At 32.7% G+C, this 14,752-nt stretch overlaps 2 protein-coding genes across 4 annotated transcripts; both read right to left on the bottom strand.

Moving 5' to 3' along the window:
• Positions 1-3,382: 3,382 nt before the first annotated feature.
• On the bottom strand, positions 3,383-6,714 carry TRZ1 (tRNAse Z1). 3 transcript variants are annotated; one of them, XM_048098653.2, is made up of 8 exons: positions 6,321-6,714; positions 5,837-5,999; positions 5,687-5,757; positions 5,495-5,590; positions 5,072-5,185; positions 4,297-4,365; positions 4,123-4,197; positions 3,383-3,851 (listed from the first exon to the last, which is right to left on the bottom strand). In XM_048098653.2, the coding sequence occupies exons 1-8, from the start codon at positions 6,579-6,581 to the stop codon at positions 3,777-3,779; spliced, it is 924 nt and encodes a 307-aa protein (XP_047954610.1). In that variant the 5' UTR covers positions 6,582-6,714; the 3' UTR covers positions 3,383-3,776. The 3 variants fall into 3 exon arrangements, with proteins under 3 accessions (XP_047954610.1, XP_047954612.1, XP_047954613.1); XM_048098655.2 differs by lacking the exons at positions 4,123-4,197; positions 4,297-4,365; XM_048098656.2 differs by lacking the exons at positions 3,383-3,851; positions 4,123-4,197; positions 4,297-4,365 and adding an exon at positions 4,391-4,603.
• Positions 6,715-6,832: 118 nt separating this feature from the next.
• Positions 6,833-9,495, bottom strand: LOC125200852 (uncharacterized). The gene is made up of 2 exons (XM_048098652.2): positions 8,119-9,495; positions 6,833-7,171 (listed from the first exon to the last, which is right to left on the bottom strand). Exons 1-2 carry the CDS (start codon positions 9,284-9,286, stop codon positions 7,134-7,136), a joined length of 1,206 nt encoding a protein of 401 aa, XP_047954609.2. The 5' UTR covers positions 9,287-9,495; the 3' UTR covers positions 6,833-7,133.
• Between the last annotated feature and the right edge of the window lie 5,257 nt (positions 9,496-14,752).

Below are 14,752 nucleotides of genomic sequence, written 5' to 3'. Positions count from 1 at the left end.
TGAAAATATTAGTAGTATTAAACTAATTGAATAAAACAAAATAAATACCATCAAACATCGACTAATTAAATCACAACAATACTCTCAAAACGACAACCCTTTTCTCAACAGTTTTATATCAAGCTCAAGTTGCATATATCAATTCAATTTCAAGCGGCGTTTCGCGCCTTATACATACGAATATCATTTTCAGATTAATAAAATTAGATCGTTCACCAAAATTAGTTTTCTCTCTAATTTTATGGATCTCATTTTTCTATAATAACACTTTAATAATTTCTTTTTTTCTTTTTCTTTTTTACTTTACTAATTTTACATTAAATATCATAATGTTCACAATCAAGACTAATTTTTTAATTGAATTGTAACAATTATTACTTGAAAGTTTTCAAGAACAAAATCAAAACGACATATATACATGGGAAACTAGAATATTTTTCAGTAAATGTTAGTATTATTCCACATATACAATCAGGTCATATTCTATAGGTTCTTTTCTTATTGGGTCGACTAGTTAAGAACACGAAAATTGTGTGTCGGGTTCGGGTTACCTGTTAAGAACTAATACTCCCCTCGTATTCAAGATGGCCACCTTTCCATTTTTGTTTGCCCAATCAAGATAGTCACTTTCTAATTTTGGAAATAACCTCCTCTCTCCTTTCTCCTTATTAAAATATTCAACCACTTTTTTCCTTTCTACTTTATTCCACCTAACAACACTTCCTAAATTTCCGTATCACTCAAGAATGTAGTCATCTGAGTGGGACGGAGAGAGTATTATGGTATTATTAATTTTTATTATTTTAAAATTTGAGGTAGGGCATGCGGCATCAGTGAAATATGAATTTTGATTTCTGAAGTATGAATTTGTTAATACTTAAACTACGTATCGTGTCGTGTTCGGATTTGAGAATAGCATGTCGAGTTCATGTTCGATGTTGGGGTTTTTCTTAACAGGCTGTGTTGGTGTTTATCCTTATTGGATTGAGTAACCGGTTGATCTGTTAACAACCTAACGTGCTCGTTGCCACCCCTATCCCATAGCAGCACGCGTTAATTATTTCCCATAGTAGAACGCATTAATAACTTTACCGGAATAGATGGAAGACTTTTAAAACATTAATAATCTCAATTACGTTCTCACTTAAATATTAGATAAGTAGAGTAAAATCTATTGGTGGTTTCGCCTTTAAAATGTACAGAAATTAAAACCGGTTAATTTAATGCAAAAAGAGTAAAATCTATTGGTCGTTTCTCCTTGTGTGGCGTATATTTCGAATATTAGAATTTGATTCATATGGGAAATGCAGCATGCCGCCTGAGATAATAGAAATACAAGTTCAAATTCACCTTTTTTATAAAGTCAAATATGATATGATTGTTATATACAATTGGCGCTCAATAATTAAATGTTTAAAACTAGATTCCTCTGAAATATATATAACTAGAATGAAATTAAGTTCTGAGGTTACCCAAATCATATATCACAAATACATGACTTGTAATATTCGCGTGTCACGATGTCGCTGTTTTTTTTGTCAAACCTTGGCATAAACACCTACTCCACAGACCACAGTACAAACACAAATCACACTTATTTAAATTATGATATTTTAAAATTAAAATAAATAATTAAAATATCAGAAAATAGATATTTAAAATAAAAAGGTAAGTGAAATAATTGGTACTATTAAAAAAAATCTACATCATCAAAATAAAAAAAAATTCAAATCATATAAATCTTAATCTGTGTTCAAGTTGGTGTATATAGTACTCCATATATAACCATTTGTAATTTAAAGTTCAGCTATATGTTTGCTAATGTAACAATATGCATACTTATTCCTCGTTTTACAGTATTAAACGGAATTATGATTACATCTTACCATTAACACGCGAAAAAATCTAGACCATAGTAAGCTTAATAAATTTTACTTACTACATAAATACTAGCATGAATACTACAAGATCATGCCTCAGTGTTAGAGCCGAAACTTCACTGAATCTTTATTTGATTTTGGATTACTCAAAAACAACAGATTCCATGACGAATATTTTTTTACAACCGTCAACCACCACAAAGAATGATTCATGCACACAACAAATAATTATCTATAGAAAAGTTGAATTCTATTGGATTAAATAACTATGAGAAATATATTCTATAATGCTAAGTTGGAATTAATAATGATCGTGAAGATCAGCCATATTTTAACGACCAAAGTAAATTTTGTACAACCGCAACTTTAAAGTACTAGTTAATCACGAACAACAATAAGATCTCTCAACAATATGTTACTACAGAGAATTGATATGCTTAGCGCTCAAAATGAGCAACTCATGAGTGCCTCACATAATTTTTTTTTTCTCTTTTTCCAATCTGAAATTCTTCCTCCAACATCGATCTCTTCGGCACTGCACAATTCTAATTTTCTATGAATTCGTATCGCACTCAAAATCTAATACTCACAATTCTCCGTCGCTTTTTCTCCGAATTGAAAATCTACATCATATCATTGTTTATTGCCGTCTCTGTAATTTCGACAACACTTGTATTCTTTGTATACAACAAATTATCGCTCCTCATCCTCACAATTTCTAATTTGAGAGAAATTTGTGAAAATATTGAATTCAAATTCAGTCACTCCAATGAATTCTCAATAATCTCAATTAAAACAAAGAGAGGCGGTCATGACGGAAGGAGAGACATGAAAGAGAGATATGTTGAAGTGGGGAGACTGTGACAATGGAGACAACTGAGGGATATGTGAAAGGACGGAAAACGACGACGGAGAAATAATTTAAGTTTGGCGATTGTGTAGAAAATCAGAATTGGAAATATTCAATCATAGGAAATTGAATTGGGAAACTGTGAGTCGATGTTGAGATAGAGAGAATTGGTGTTCGGTGTTGTGGTAGAGAGGATCGATGTTGTGATGGAGGAAATGAAGAGCTCACAGGTCGCTCATTTTGAGTCGCTCAGATGCTACAAATGAGGAAATGAAGAGCTCAAATCTCTTTGTTACTACAATGCTAAAATAAGGTGAGCTACTTAAGTATATAAAACAAAATCAGATGCTATTATTCTGCAGCAAGCCCGCCAATTCGATGTTTCCTCTTGTCAAAACGACTCGCTTTCAGTGCACAACTGATCCTGGAAGGCATTCCGCCTGCTTGGTTCTGCAGTGTATCTTTGGTTGAGTTTCTCATCTTCTGTGTAGTTATGTATGTTGGTAAACATCCAAAATCATGTAGAAATATGAATAAGCAGCAGCGTCGGCAAAAAAAATTCAAATTTAGCGGCAGATTTTTCTTGCTTATTGAATTTTCGGGTGGAATACCGCAGAGGCGGTCGTTGGTAATGCTTTGTTCTGAAAGACAGTAAATGATAATATTGCCACCAATATTGCCAGAGAAGGAAGAATCCATCGGTAAATATTACAGGCTATATATTTGATAAAATCTCAAATAAAATATCCTACAAAATTTATCAGAACATTGCAACTAGGCCTCTGAAGACTCAATACAATAAACATTTGACGTATAAAACAACATTTTTCCAACAAACTTGATTCACAGTGACCCACAGAGAAACTACTCATACATGGCTGGAACAACTTTGGTCACAGATTTTCATCATCTTAACTGGGATCTTTAAAAAATGACGAAGTGGAACCTGTGTGTTCTCTGAAGCTGAGGTGCTTGTAATCCAAAACTATAATGTAAGATCTCAGATATGATTCATGCACACATGAGTTTATAGCTCGTGACCTTCATCAAAAACCATTTGTGAGGGCGAAAACTCGCCCAGCCAAAGGAGGTGGGAGTGCAGAAAGGGCGTTTTCAATGACCTGATAATTTACAAGCTATAGTTAGAGACCAGGATCAACTGCCTTAAGAATGAACAGGCATGATCGCATACATCTTATCTTCACAATCTAATGCTGCTATCTTATCCCTTTCCATCTTCTTAAAAGAAGTAATTAAAAGAACCTTAAACAAAGCTCACGCTGTAACTGTAAGACTGTCGTAAGCAGACAGAATATGAAGATGACTTCGCAGAATAACGGAAAAAAGAAAAGGAGATATGATGATACAGTGAAAAAAGTAAATGTGACTTACATCCAATTGATACCGAGCAGAAAAGTGAATAAGAAGAATTGCTTTGTTCTCAAACCTATCTGCATGACTAATTATCTGGTGGTGTAATATTTAAAGTATCAGCTAAGTATCAGAATATCAGAAATAGTCGAATAGGAAAAAAAAAAGAAAATAAATGAGCATTAGTGCATCAACCTCGGACAAATGAGTATGTCCATAATCTTTTGCATTCTCCACCGTGCATAAATTATCCACGTACGTGCTCTAATGAGAGGATCAGAAACAAGGAGAAAGAGAATCAGAGTCTTATTCATAATTTACAGTTTTAAACTGTGAACAATTCAACTTAAATATGAAGGTCTATATGCCAATCCTGTAATTAGATAACTCTACATAACATAACCCCTTCTAAATGTTCTAATTATGGTGATTATCACCAACCCTGCTTCTGACATCCAAAATCTAAATTCAAAGTAATGCCAGACCAGCCGCCATCAGTAACCTGTTGCAGAATTTTTGCTAAATATAAACTTTCAAAAAATGAACTTGAATATGCTGAAGGAATGAGAATTCAACTATGAATGTCTCTGCTCTTGCTATATATTCCAAGGAAACAGAAACCTCTCCAGTAACTAGTAAAACTAATATCCAATTGCCATAATATAATCATCCATGCATCAACATGTTTTCTATAAAAAAGATGCCTAAAAGTTTACTAGTCACTGTTGCTATCGCTAGATATGTCTAACAAAACATTTCTTTATCCGTACTGTCCTCAGTTAATTTCTATGCTGTTTCCTGGTATTAAACACCAAAGTCTGTCTTCACATAGGCAGTTTGACAAAACAAGGTATCATCATGACTTCATGAGCATTGAAGTGGGACTGTATATACAATTATTTTTCTGGCTCTAAGACTTGCGTGTACAAGTTGAAAATCAAAGGTTGCAGTATTGTGGAAAACACTATACCTCCATAATGAGAATCTTTGCCCTCAAAGCATCAGCATTGTCTACATCAGTAATGAAGTCTGACATAGTGTCCCCCGTAAATGCAATTTCAGGTGTTGTGTATGTGTTTGTAATCTGCCAATATAGCCCACAGCAGAAATATGAATACGTTTCATCAAAAGAAACTGACAGCTCAATGAGTAGAGTAAGTGCATTTACTTGTCTTTCATAAACAGAACGCAACCAAACCAATCACCAATAAAGTAAATGAGATGTAAATTAAATTAAATAATCTTAAATTCACATATATAAAAAATTTGATATGGTAGGATAAATAATAGTACTCATGAAACAGAGTATAAATTTACATGCACATATTTACAGCATAAAACAACAGTTTTATACGAATTGTTTTAATTAAACTGCAAGGATTATGTAATGCACCTCGACACCTGACAGCCTCAGACTTTTTAACTCAGCTCCAGGTCTCCCAGAATATTCCTGCTTGAGTTTTTGTTTCACAGAATAAACTATGTATCCCTATAAAAAAAGATAATCGAAAAAAATCCTCTGATTACCAATTTAATCAAGATTGTCAACCAAAATTAAGAGTAACCAGAGAATCTTGATGAGAACCTGGCTAGGAATAACATGATAAGTTTTAAAAGCTCTCACTTTCAAGTCCTTTCTTACACAAAACTCTTCGCCTACAAATGTCTGTCGAGTTAGTGGCATGTGGATAAGTATAGTATATACGAAGATGACACGGTTACCATTCCTTCCTACCCACATCTAGACCAACCAGCGTATGCTCAAGTTCAGAATGATCCATGGCCATGTGCGCTTCAAAAAGCTTTTCCACACTTTCCTTGATAACTTTTGGCACAATGATCGTTGGTGGCGCCATTCGGTATAAGCCACGTGTAGCAACGTACATTGGTAGTCCTCCCTAGAACAATATGTTTTGGTGTTTAATAAGCATAGTTGCAAGCACCAGTGAAACACAATAACAAACAATAAACAAAAAAGCACTCTTCATAAATAAGCATCCAAAACTAAACCAAAACAAACCTAGTTTCAATTTAGTGTAAGAGCTGCTTATACAATTTCCTAACTAGTCAAAATTAGACTGAAATCTGAGTCAGTAAGCACAACAGCAGTACAAATTATCAAACATAAAAATGAAAAAAGGATCGATTATCGAGTACTAATTCATCAAATTGACGACTACACTTGCTCAAGAGCAGTAAGAGGTGAGAGAAGAAGTTACAATGTGGTCCATATGGCCGTGGGAGATGAAGAGGAACTGCTGCGAAATGGCGCGCTGGGGGCACTTGCCAATATCAAACGCCAAGTTGAGAGACGGCATAATCACGCAAGTCTCGTGCCCCGCGATCGACAATCCCCCGATTGGATAGCCCTCGATTTGGAGGTCTTCCGCGCCAGCTTTCTTCTTTTTCTTCTTCTGCTGTTTCTGATTATCCGATCTCGCGTCGATTGACTCCCGCGCAGTTTCGCCGCTGGAAGCCATTGAAATCGAAATTTGCAAACAGAATCAATCTACTGTGTTTCCATTTGGGGTTTAAGGGTTATTTTATTTTGGTTTTATTTTATTTTTTTAACTTTTTTTGTTCAAAATCCACGAATTTTAGTGTTATTTTATTCCTGTAAAAAAATTATGGGAGAAATAGTGTCGAATTAAGTTTACATGTCATGAAAATAACGTGTATCAACTTAATTAAATTTTCAAGAAATAACAAAAAAATTTAAGGGTCAGTCAAGGAAGATAATGTGATTGGGGATTATGATTTCTCAGTATAATAGTATCAATTGCTATAAGCTTTTTCTAACTAATTTGATTAATACTATAAAAAAATAAAATAAAAAAATAAGGGGAGATCCTTATGATTCGAGGAATTAAAATCTTCTTCCAAGAGGGTGAGGCAAAGGATTGCTCCAACTCCATGCAATGGAAAATCAAAATCTCTCTCAAATGTCTTCAAAATGCGTATTCCCCATGAATCATTGCCTGCAATGCCTTCCAAATGCAAAATTCTCCAAATAATCAATGTCTGAAATGTCTTCAAAATGCAAATTTCCCCAAAGAATCCTTGTGGTATGCTGCAAAAGATATGTCTTTTCGTAAGCAAGTTGCTTTGATATGAAAGTATGGTATTGCTGCATATAACCAGACACAAAATAAACATGGAAACTGTCGACATAAAAGCTACCCACTAAAAAGGATCAAGAAACACTGGCGCACACGACTAAGATCAAGACCAAACTACCCTATGATGATCACCATTCCAAATCTTGCAATGCCACCAATAGACGAATGAATACACGTCTGAGATGTCACCCAGAAAGTGTAAAATCAGTGGAGATACTGTAAGGTTAGACATAATCAGTTACACTAGAATGGGAATTAAAGCAATAGTAGTGGAAATGGAAGAAAGCGAATTGGAGAATAAAATTGACTGTAAGGGGTGATTCCCTACACTAAACACTTGCTTATCCTTGCAGTAAAAAGAACGAAGCATGGGACATAAAACAATATTCTCAATAGTCAAGATCCTGATTTTCTCCATAATTAAAAGGACCTTAAGCAGAGAATATCCACATATCATACTCAGCAATGAAATCTCAAACTGACTAATTTATGTTCAATAGCATTAACCAATCTATCCACAACTCATCTTGCAACATAACAATTATTCTACCTCATCAACATTGATAACATACACAAGACAAAGACATCCATGATCCAATGGTTTACCAAGGCCTTTTTACTTAAGTCCAACAACGCATCCAATGGACTCTCACTTAGTTTATATAGTGATCATACCAAAAAGGTTGTATAATGCGTGAATCCTTGTACAACATGAAGATGCAACAATTTTAATCGAAATGGGAATATCAATTGACAGCAACTATAACTACAACCTCTAGACTACTAATAAGGTTGTGGTAACATTTTCAGGATGATATAAATGGCGAACTATATTAGCAAGGTTCAAACATAAGCAGAAATCAAAGCTCAAAAATGCAAGACAGACTCGAACTCTTACCTTGGCGCTCGATTCTCAACCTCTCACTCAAATTTGCCAAACCACCACTGAGCCTCGCCTCAACAGCTAAGGAATTAACAACTTCTTCTAAGGATCTCAGCTCATGGAATTCAGAATGCAAAACCAAAGACGAAAAATGCTGGTCCACAACAACACCAAAATATTTGACAACGTTTTCAAGACTTGGAATCCAGCTACAAATCTCCAAACCCAATGCAGATGATCCCTTAGGACAAGGACCAGCTTGAGGAAACCTCTCATACTTCCTCAGCCACTTCCCAAAGTACTGTATCAAAACCTTCAACTCCTCACCATTCAACTTACTCACACAAGCGGCGAATATAACCTCATCAAGATTTGCAGATGCGATAAAATAATGCAAGCACAGCTCAGACACCGAGAATTCATCATGCCCCAACATGATCAAGACCGCCAAGCTCTTCTCTTTCCCGCCAACACCCTTAGCGCTAACTTTCTCAATCGCCAACGATGCTTGCCTCTCCCAAACCTCTCTCACACTTGACAAGCTTCTATACCCATCACTTGGAAGCATCAAGAAATACTTCAAAATGCACATCAATTCATAAGCCTGCAGGTCAAACAAGTGTTTCAAGCACAAAACAACCAAATCCGATCTCCTTTTCTCGATCAACTTTTGAACCAAGCTCGACGTAGAAGCATGTTCAACAACCCCATTAACTATTAAACTCTCCAGCACATCCCAACCCTCCAAACTAATGCAGCCCTCCAAAATCAAGCCCTTAACATCCCTACACATCAAAACCCCCAATTTCTCTACTAATTTACAGACATACGCACCTTCTGTTTTTTCAGCAGCAGTTGAAACCCCAATTTTATTTGCGATACTCTCCAAATGCGAAGTTACCGTTTCCACGAACTTGGCTTTACCGAAGGAATTCGTGTTTTTCAGTTTCCTCCTCAGCTCTTCAAAAAATTTGTGCCCTAATTCAATAAGCCCATTATCTGTTTGCGATATTTCCCAGCCAGTAACCTTTTTCACAGAGTTCAGAGTTTGCGGGCCATCGTACTCGGGCTTCAGATTAAGGAGAATAGGCTCCGGGTTGAGAACAATCGGGTAATCGGTTTCTTCATCGGGTCGAGTTGCGATTAAAGACGAAGCTTTTGTTATCACTTCCAGCAAAGACATTTTAGGGAAAGAAATAGGAACTTCAGTGAAGTGAGAAATATAAAGTTCGTTAGAGTTATAGCTTATTGTTCATTGTGGAAGATTGTCTGTGGTTGAGGCGAAAGAGGCAGCAGCGGCGACGGCAAGGAGGCGGCGGCGGTGGTGGTGGTTTTAGCTTTGAGAGGGACTGTAAGGTTTATCGTTTTGGGCCGTGGGCAGCTGTTGTTGGGCTTTCCTAATTATTAAATTTCAGTATGAAATAAACGCAGATAAATTAAATTAGATGATGCAAAATATTTATCTAATGCACAAAATCTAGTTCACTCTTTTACTTATTATGTTTCCTAATTTGAGCGTTCTAACATTTCTTTTTATTATAATATTTAAATACAAATAAAAATAATTACTCTTTACGTTGCATTTAAAGTGGAGCATTACCTTTTATTACTCTTAATTATATTATTCTCTTTCTTACTTTACTTTATCTCCACTTTAACTATTTATTACTCCCTCCGTTTCGCCATAGTTGAGTCATTTCACCATTTCAGGAAGTTTCTTCATAGTTGAGTCATTTTCATATTTGGTAACCTTTTTCTCTTTCTTACTTTACTCTCTCTTACTTTATTCTCTCTACTTTATTCACTTTATACTTTATTCTCTCTATATTTTCCTCTCCGTTACTTTTTAATCTATTTATTTAACACACTCAACATTCATTTCTAAAACTCTGTGTTCAAAAGTTCCGCCTCAACTATAGCGAAACGGAGGGAGTATTATTTTTTTAAAACGAGTGCGAAAAAGAAGTGACTCAAGTAACATGGGACGGCGAGAGTATATAATAGTACTACCCCTGTCTCTTAAAAATAGAAACTATTTTCATTTTGGACCATCTCCTAAAAATAGAAACTTTCTACACTTTCTATTTTAGGAAATGGACCCTACATACAATCCATTAACTTTGTTTCAACTACTTTTTATCTTCTCTCTTATTTTACTCATTTTTCTCGTTCTCTCTATTACTTACCAATTCTTCTATCTTATTTTATTAATTGTGCATTAAAACTCGTATCGTATCAAAAGTTTCTAATTTTCAAAGATGGAGTATGTTAAGGAAGAAAATAAAGCAAGAGAGCAAATAAAGTAAGAGAAAATAAAATAGAGAATTATAATTTTATTTTCAGAAAAAGTTCACCTTGGATTGAGATATAAAAAAAAAGAAAAACATACTTATTTCATTAAATGGAAAAAATGAGTTTTATTACTATTTTTGTCTCCTTTATAGGAGTATTCTTTTAAATGGAACAGTTGAGTTTTATCACTATTAAGCAAATCGTAATATAATTTTTATAATCCGATTTCACAAGGCGGAGCTGCAACTCTGGCTACATTTCCCACACGAAGCATATCTCAATCTCTAGCTTTCAAAACTTCATGCTATTATTATCATGTTTTCAGAAAGATGTAAACATTGTCATGGACCAAGAACACTGTGTCTCAATATACTATTTATTTAGCATTATAATGTTTTTGGCATAATAAATCCGTCAATATAATTTTGGCATGAAAATAACCCGGGGTACATTTTTACTTATTGAACTTTTGAAAAAAAAATCTTAATAAAATATCTAAGATTAAACATAACTTTTAATCACAATAAACATGGCAATGAACTAATCTAGTCATCTAGATAGTTCATATTAAATGATTATCAGGATAATCGAATTTAAACATTATAAAAATCAAATTATACATAAATCTGCCATCTAAGCCCATGAAAGCCGTTGACCTTGTTGAATATAATATAATTGCACTAGTGGGATTAAATTGCCAAGAATCTAGCTTGAGTCTTATGTTCACGACTCTCCATATATTTTAAGGGCTTAATAATATATACGTAGTATAAATTATTAAAGTGGTTAGGTGCTCGCATATTATATCAAGTAAATAACTACAAGCTAAGTAATTGGAGAGCAAGTCATTCACTATAGGATAAATTAAATAGATGAAGTGGACATCCACAAGTCCTCATATCCTAAATATTTTCAAGTGATATTATTTTACAAACTTAGTCAAAATATCTGGGGTGTTGTTGACATAGATAACTAAAAAAAGCCATTATACTAGATTGAGGTATATAAATGTGCTTCCATGTTGGGTACATAAATGTTGCTGATGATATAATTTGCCGTTGATAAAGTAAAGGATGCGAATTAGTTTACATTTTTTATAAATTTATAATGGCCTTAATTAAATGAATACAAGGTTGAAATTGCTACTTAAATGCCAAGAAAGACAAATCGCACTACAGAAACTTTGTACGGATTGGTTATAGATTTCATACCAAAAAGTCTTCTATCAAGTGGGAGGCCAATAAAATTTATTTATGTATGCATACATACATATAAAAAAATGGAGTGTCAATGGATGATGCACCTGCAACCCTCATCTTCAACTTGTATTATAATAAATTGACAAGAAAGTTGAAATTCGTAGCTCAATCTATCATTCACATGGTACAATTAATTAATACTAACATGTTGCCCAATTTTATTTTAGCATGAAGACCTGCTCAATCTTAATTACCTTCGTTTTCATTTTCTTTTTCAACTCTTCATCTTCTCCATTCGCCGCCGACGTGATGCTGCAAATTGTTATTCTAGCTACTCTCTAAATTTTAGAAGAAGAAGAAAAAAATAATGCAACTTTATCCCAATAAAATTAGATCATGAAATGGACTTTGAAATTAACAAAATAACTCTTGTTCATGCATCTGGCCACGGAATATTCCATTATTTTTTTTTGACATATGGAGTATTTGGTTTAATTTTCGATTGGTTTCTATGAGCTAGAGAGTACTTTGCAGTTAATTAACATATTATATAAATTCAAACATGATATTAAAATTTGTTAGAGCTAGAATTAATTGGTTCGTGGAATATAAGTAAATGTTAGGAGTAATTTTTTTTGAGACGATATATTATGCATGTGTTTTTTTAGTTGTCTATGTGTATGGATTTGAAAATAGGAAGGAAAATATTAATTTTCACACCATTCATGTACTCGTTAATGATAAAAAAAGACTACTATCTTTGTTAAATTGGACCACGAATATTCAATACTATTGTGCGATCATTGATAATAATTCAATTTATTCTCATAATACTCTTGAAAATGTGTTCAATATAAAGGGAAGGAAAAAAGGACGATTGAAGAATGAGAAATACTGTACAATGTCAATATATATACAGAGCTATTTAATTAATATTTTTCAACTCCAAGCTTTTATTGTTGACTGTGGTGAGGTTCATTTGCACATGTTGTTCATATGAATTTAATCATCAATCAAAAAGTCAATTCAATAGTTTTCCTTAATTATAAATGGATAAACTAATTTTACTAATTCAAGAAAAATTAAATTAAATTAAAATGGATGTTTTCATAAGTATACACGCAAGCCCGCACAAAGACAATCAATACAAACTACTAATTAGTAATTCAACAAATAATACTCCGCGCAAAAATTATAATTTTCGTAATTGCTAAATAATCATCAAACTAAAATGAACTAATTAAATAGTGACATATAGCAATGAGAAGGGTTATGCTAAAATTTCTTTTTAAAAAAAACTAAACATTACGAATATGAATTTTTATTTGAAATATATATAAATTCGTCATGAAAATGAATTAATTTGAAAACTGAAATTTTCGTTCTATAAAAAATTCGCACCTATAACCACAAATTCATCAAATTAATAGAATGATAAATCCACCGCAAATCTTCATGATCAAGACTGAAAATAAGAAATTACAAATAAATTATTGAGATAATAAGAAATGCATCAATTTATTATGCATCACATAATTGTTCAGTTATGATAATTTCTATCGACTTTTACGAGTCTAACGTACACTACAACGATTATAAATGTATTATATGCTATATAGACTATAGTTCTTGCACATATCAATCAACATATTTATCCAATTCCAATAGTAATGATATTTTCAAAAATATAAAAAGTAAAAGCACCAATCGAAGTTAATTTGGTTTATAAAAGTCAATGATTGGTGATCATGTCAAATGCTATTAGAGTAAGGTTTGAAATTTAGAATATTTTTATTTAATGCACTTCTTTTATGATGAAAGATTGAAATCCGTTTTTCTAAATAGTAAATTACTGTGCACCCATTTATGATTGCTCACACGAGACATTTTAGTAGATATGCATAAAATAGTAATTTTAATTGATAGTTAAATACTATTATATAATTGTTTTATTTTATTAATTTATTAATAATTGAAAATCAAGAAATCATAGTAGTAGCAATTTATGTTGTAGAAGAGGCTCAGAATTCAAAGTCTGACAGTTACTAAAGGCTATCCGTATCTAGGGTTGATAATTTTTGAAATGAAATAAAAATCCGATACAATCATGCATAAAATTGATAGGTTTGAATCAAATCTTGTTTTTATTGTTTTTAAAAATATAGAATATAGTAATAGTTTATTTTATAGGCTCATGTAAATTAGATTTTTATTGTGTAAATCAGCTTGTGTAACATCAAATTTTAATCATTTAACTTAGATTTTTATATGTAATATCAGATTTTTATCACGTAAATCAGGTTCAGATTGTTATTATATCTTGTCAACCCATATTTCATTGTGTCATATACGAGTCAAATTTGAGTTTGAAGGGAGTAAGTCAGATTTGTGTTTAGGTTGAGAGTTTCCTTAACTAGTCTAGTTTGGTTTTATCCGCTATTGAGATAGATTATTATCAGGTTGACCCGATAAGATAACAATTCAATATATCCGTGCAATTTGTCACCCCTACGCATATATATCCATGGATATCAATACAATGTTGTAGGTTATATATAAACTAGTATCACGCCCGTGCGATGCACGGATTGATTTAATTTCAACACTGTAACTTCATATTTTGAACTAATTAATTACTTAAAATCATATACAACTATATGATCTCATGGTTAAAAAATCACAGATGTGTAATACAATTTAAATGAACAACCCTAAAACATATAATTAAACAACTTTATAAATCAACCAAGTGCTTTAAAAATCATAGATGTATAAAGCAATTTAAATGACCATTTTATTCTATATCAAAAAACAATAATCATAATTTTATATTGTATTAATGTCTACCACAAAACAACAAACATAATTTTACATTGTATTAATAGACAATATAAATGCTTCAATACCATACACATCAATAAAAGTAGAGATAATCATCAATACTAATGAGTCAATAAAATATAGAGATAAAGTAGTTAAGTATGGGGGACATAAAAAAATTTACAATACGAAGTTCATAAGGTTTGGAAAATTAATTTGCATCAATCTCCTAGATACAAATTAAAATTTTCAAAACATTCACACACTCTCTCTCACGAAAAAAAAAAGACATGTTACTTATAATAATTATGCATGAAAATTATTTCTGAAGTCAAACA

The sequence above is a fragment of the Salvia hispanica genome, chromosome 2 (assembly GCF_029641045.1).
Source record: "Salvia hispanica isolate PSC_SH4W2 chromosome 2, Shi_PSC_v1, whole genome shotgun sequence".
NCBI classification, from domain to species: domain Eukaryota; kingdom Viridiplantae; phylum Streptophyta; class Magnoliopsida; order Lamiales; family Lamiaceae; genus Salvia; species Salvia hispanica.
Note: the sequence above shows the minus strand (reverse complement) of the source record. Positions and strands in the feature narration are given on the sequence as shown.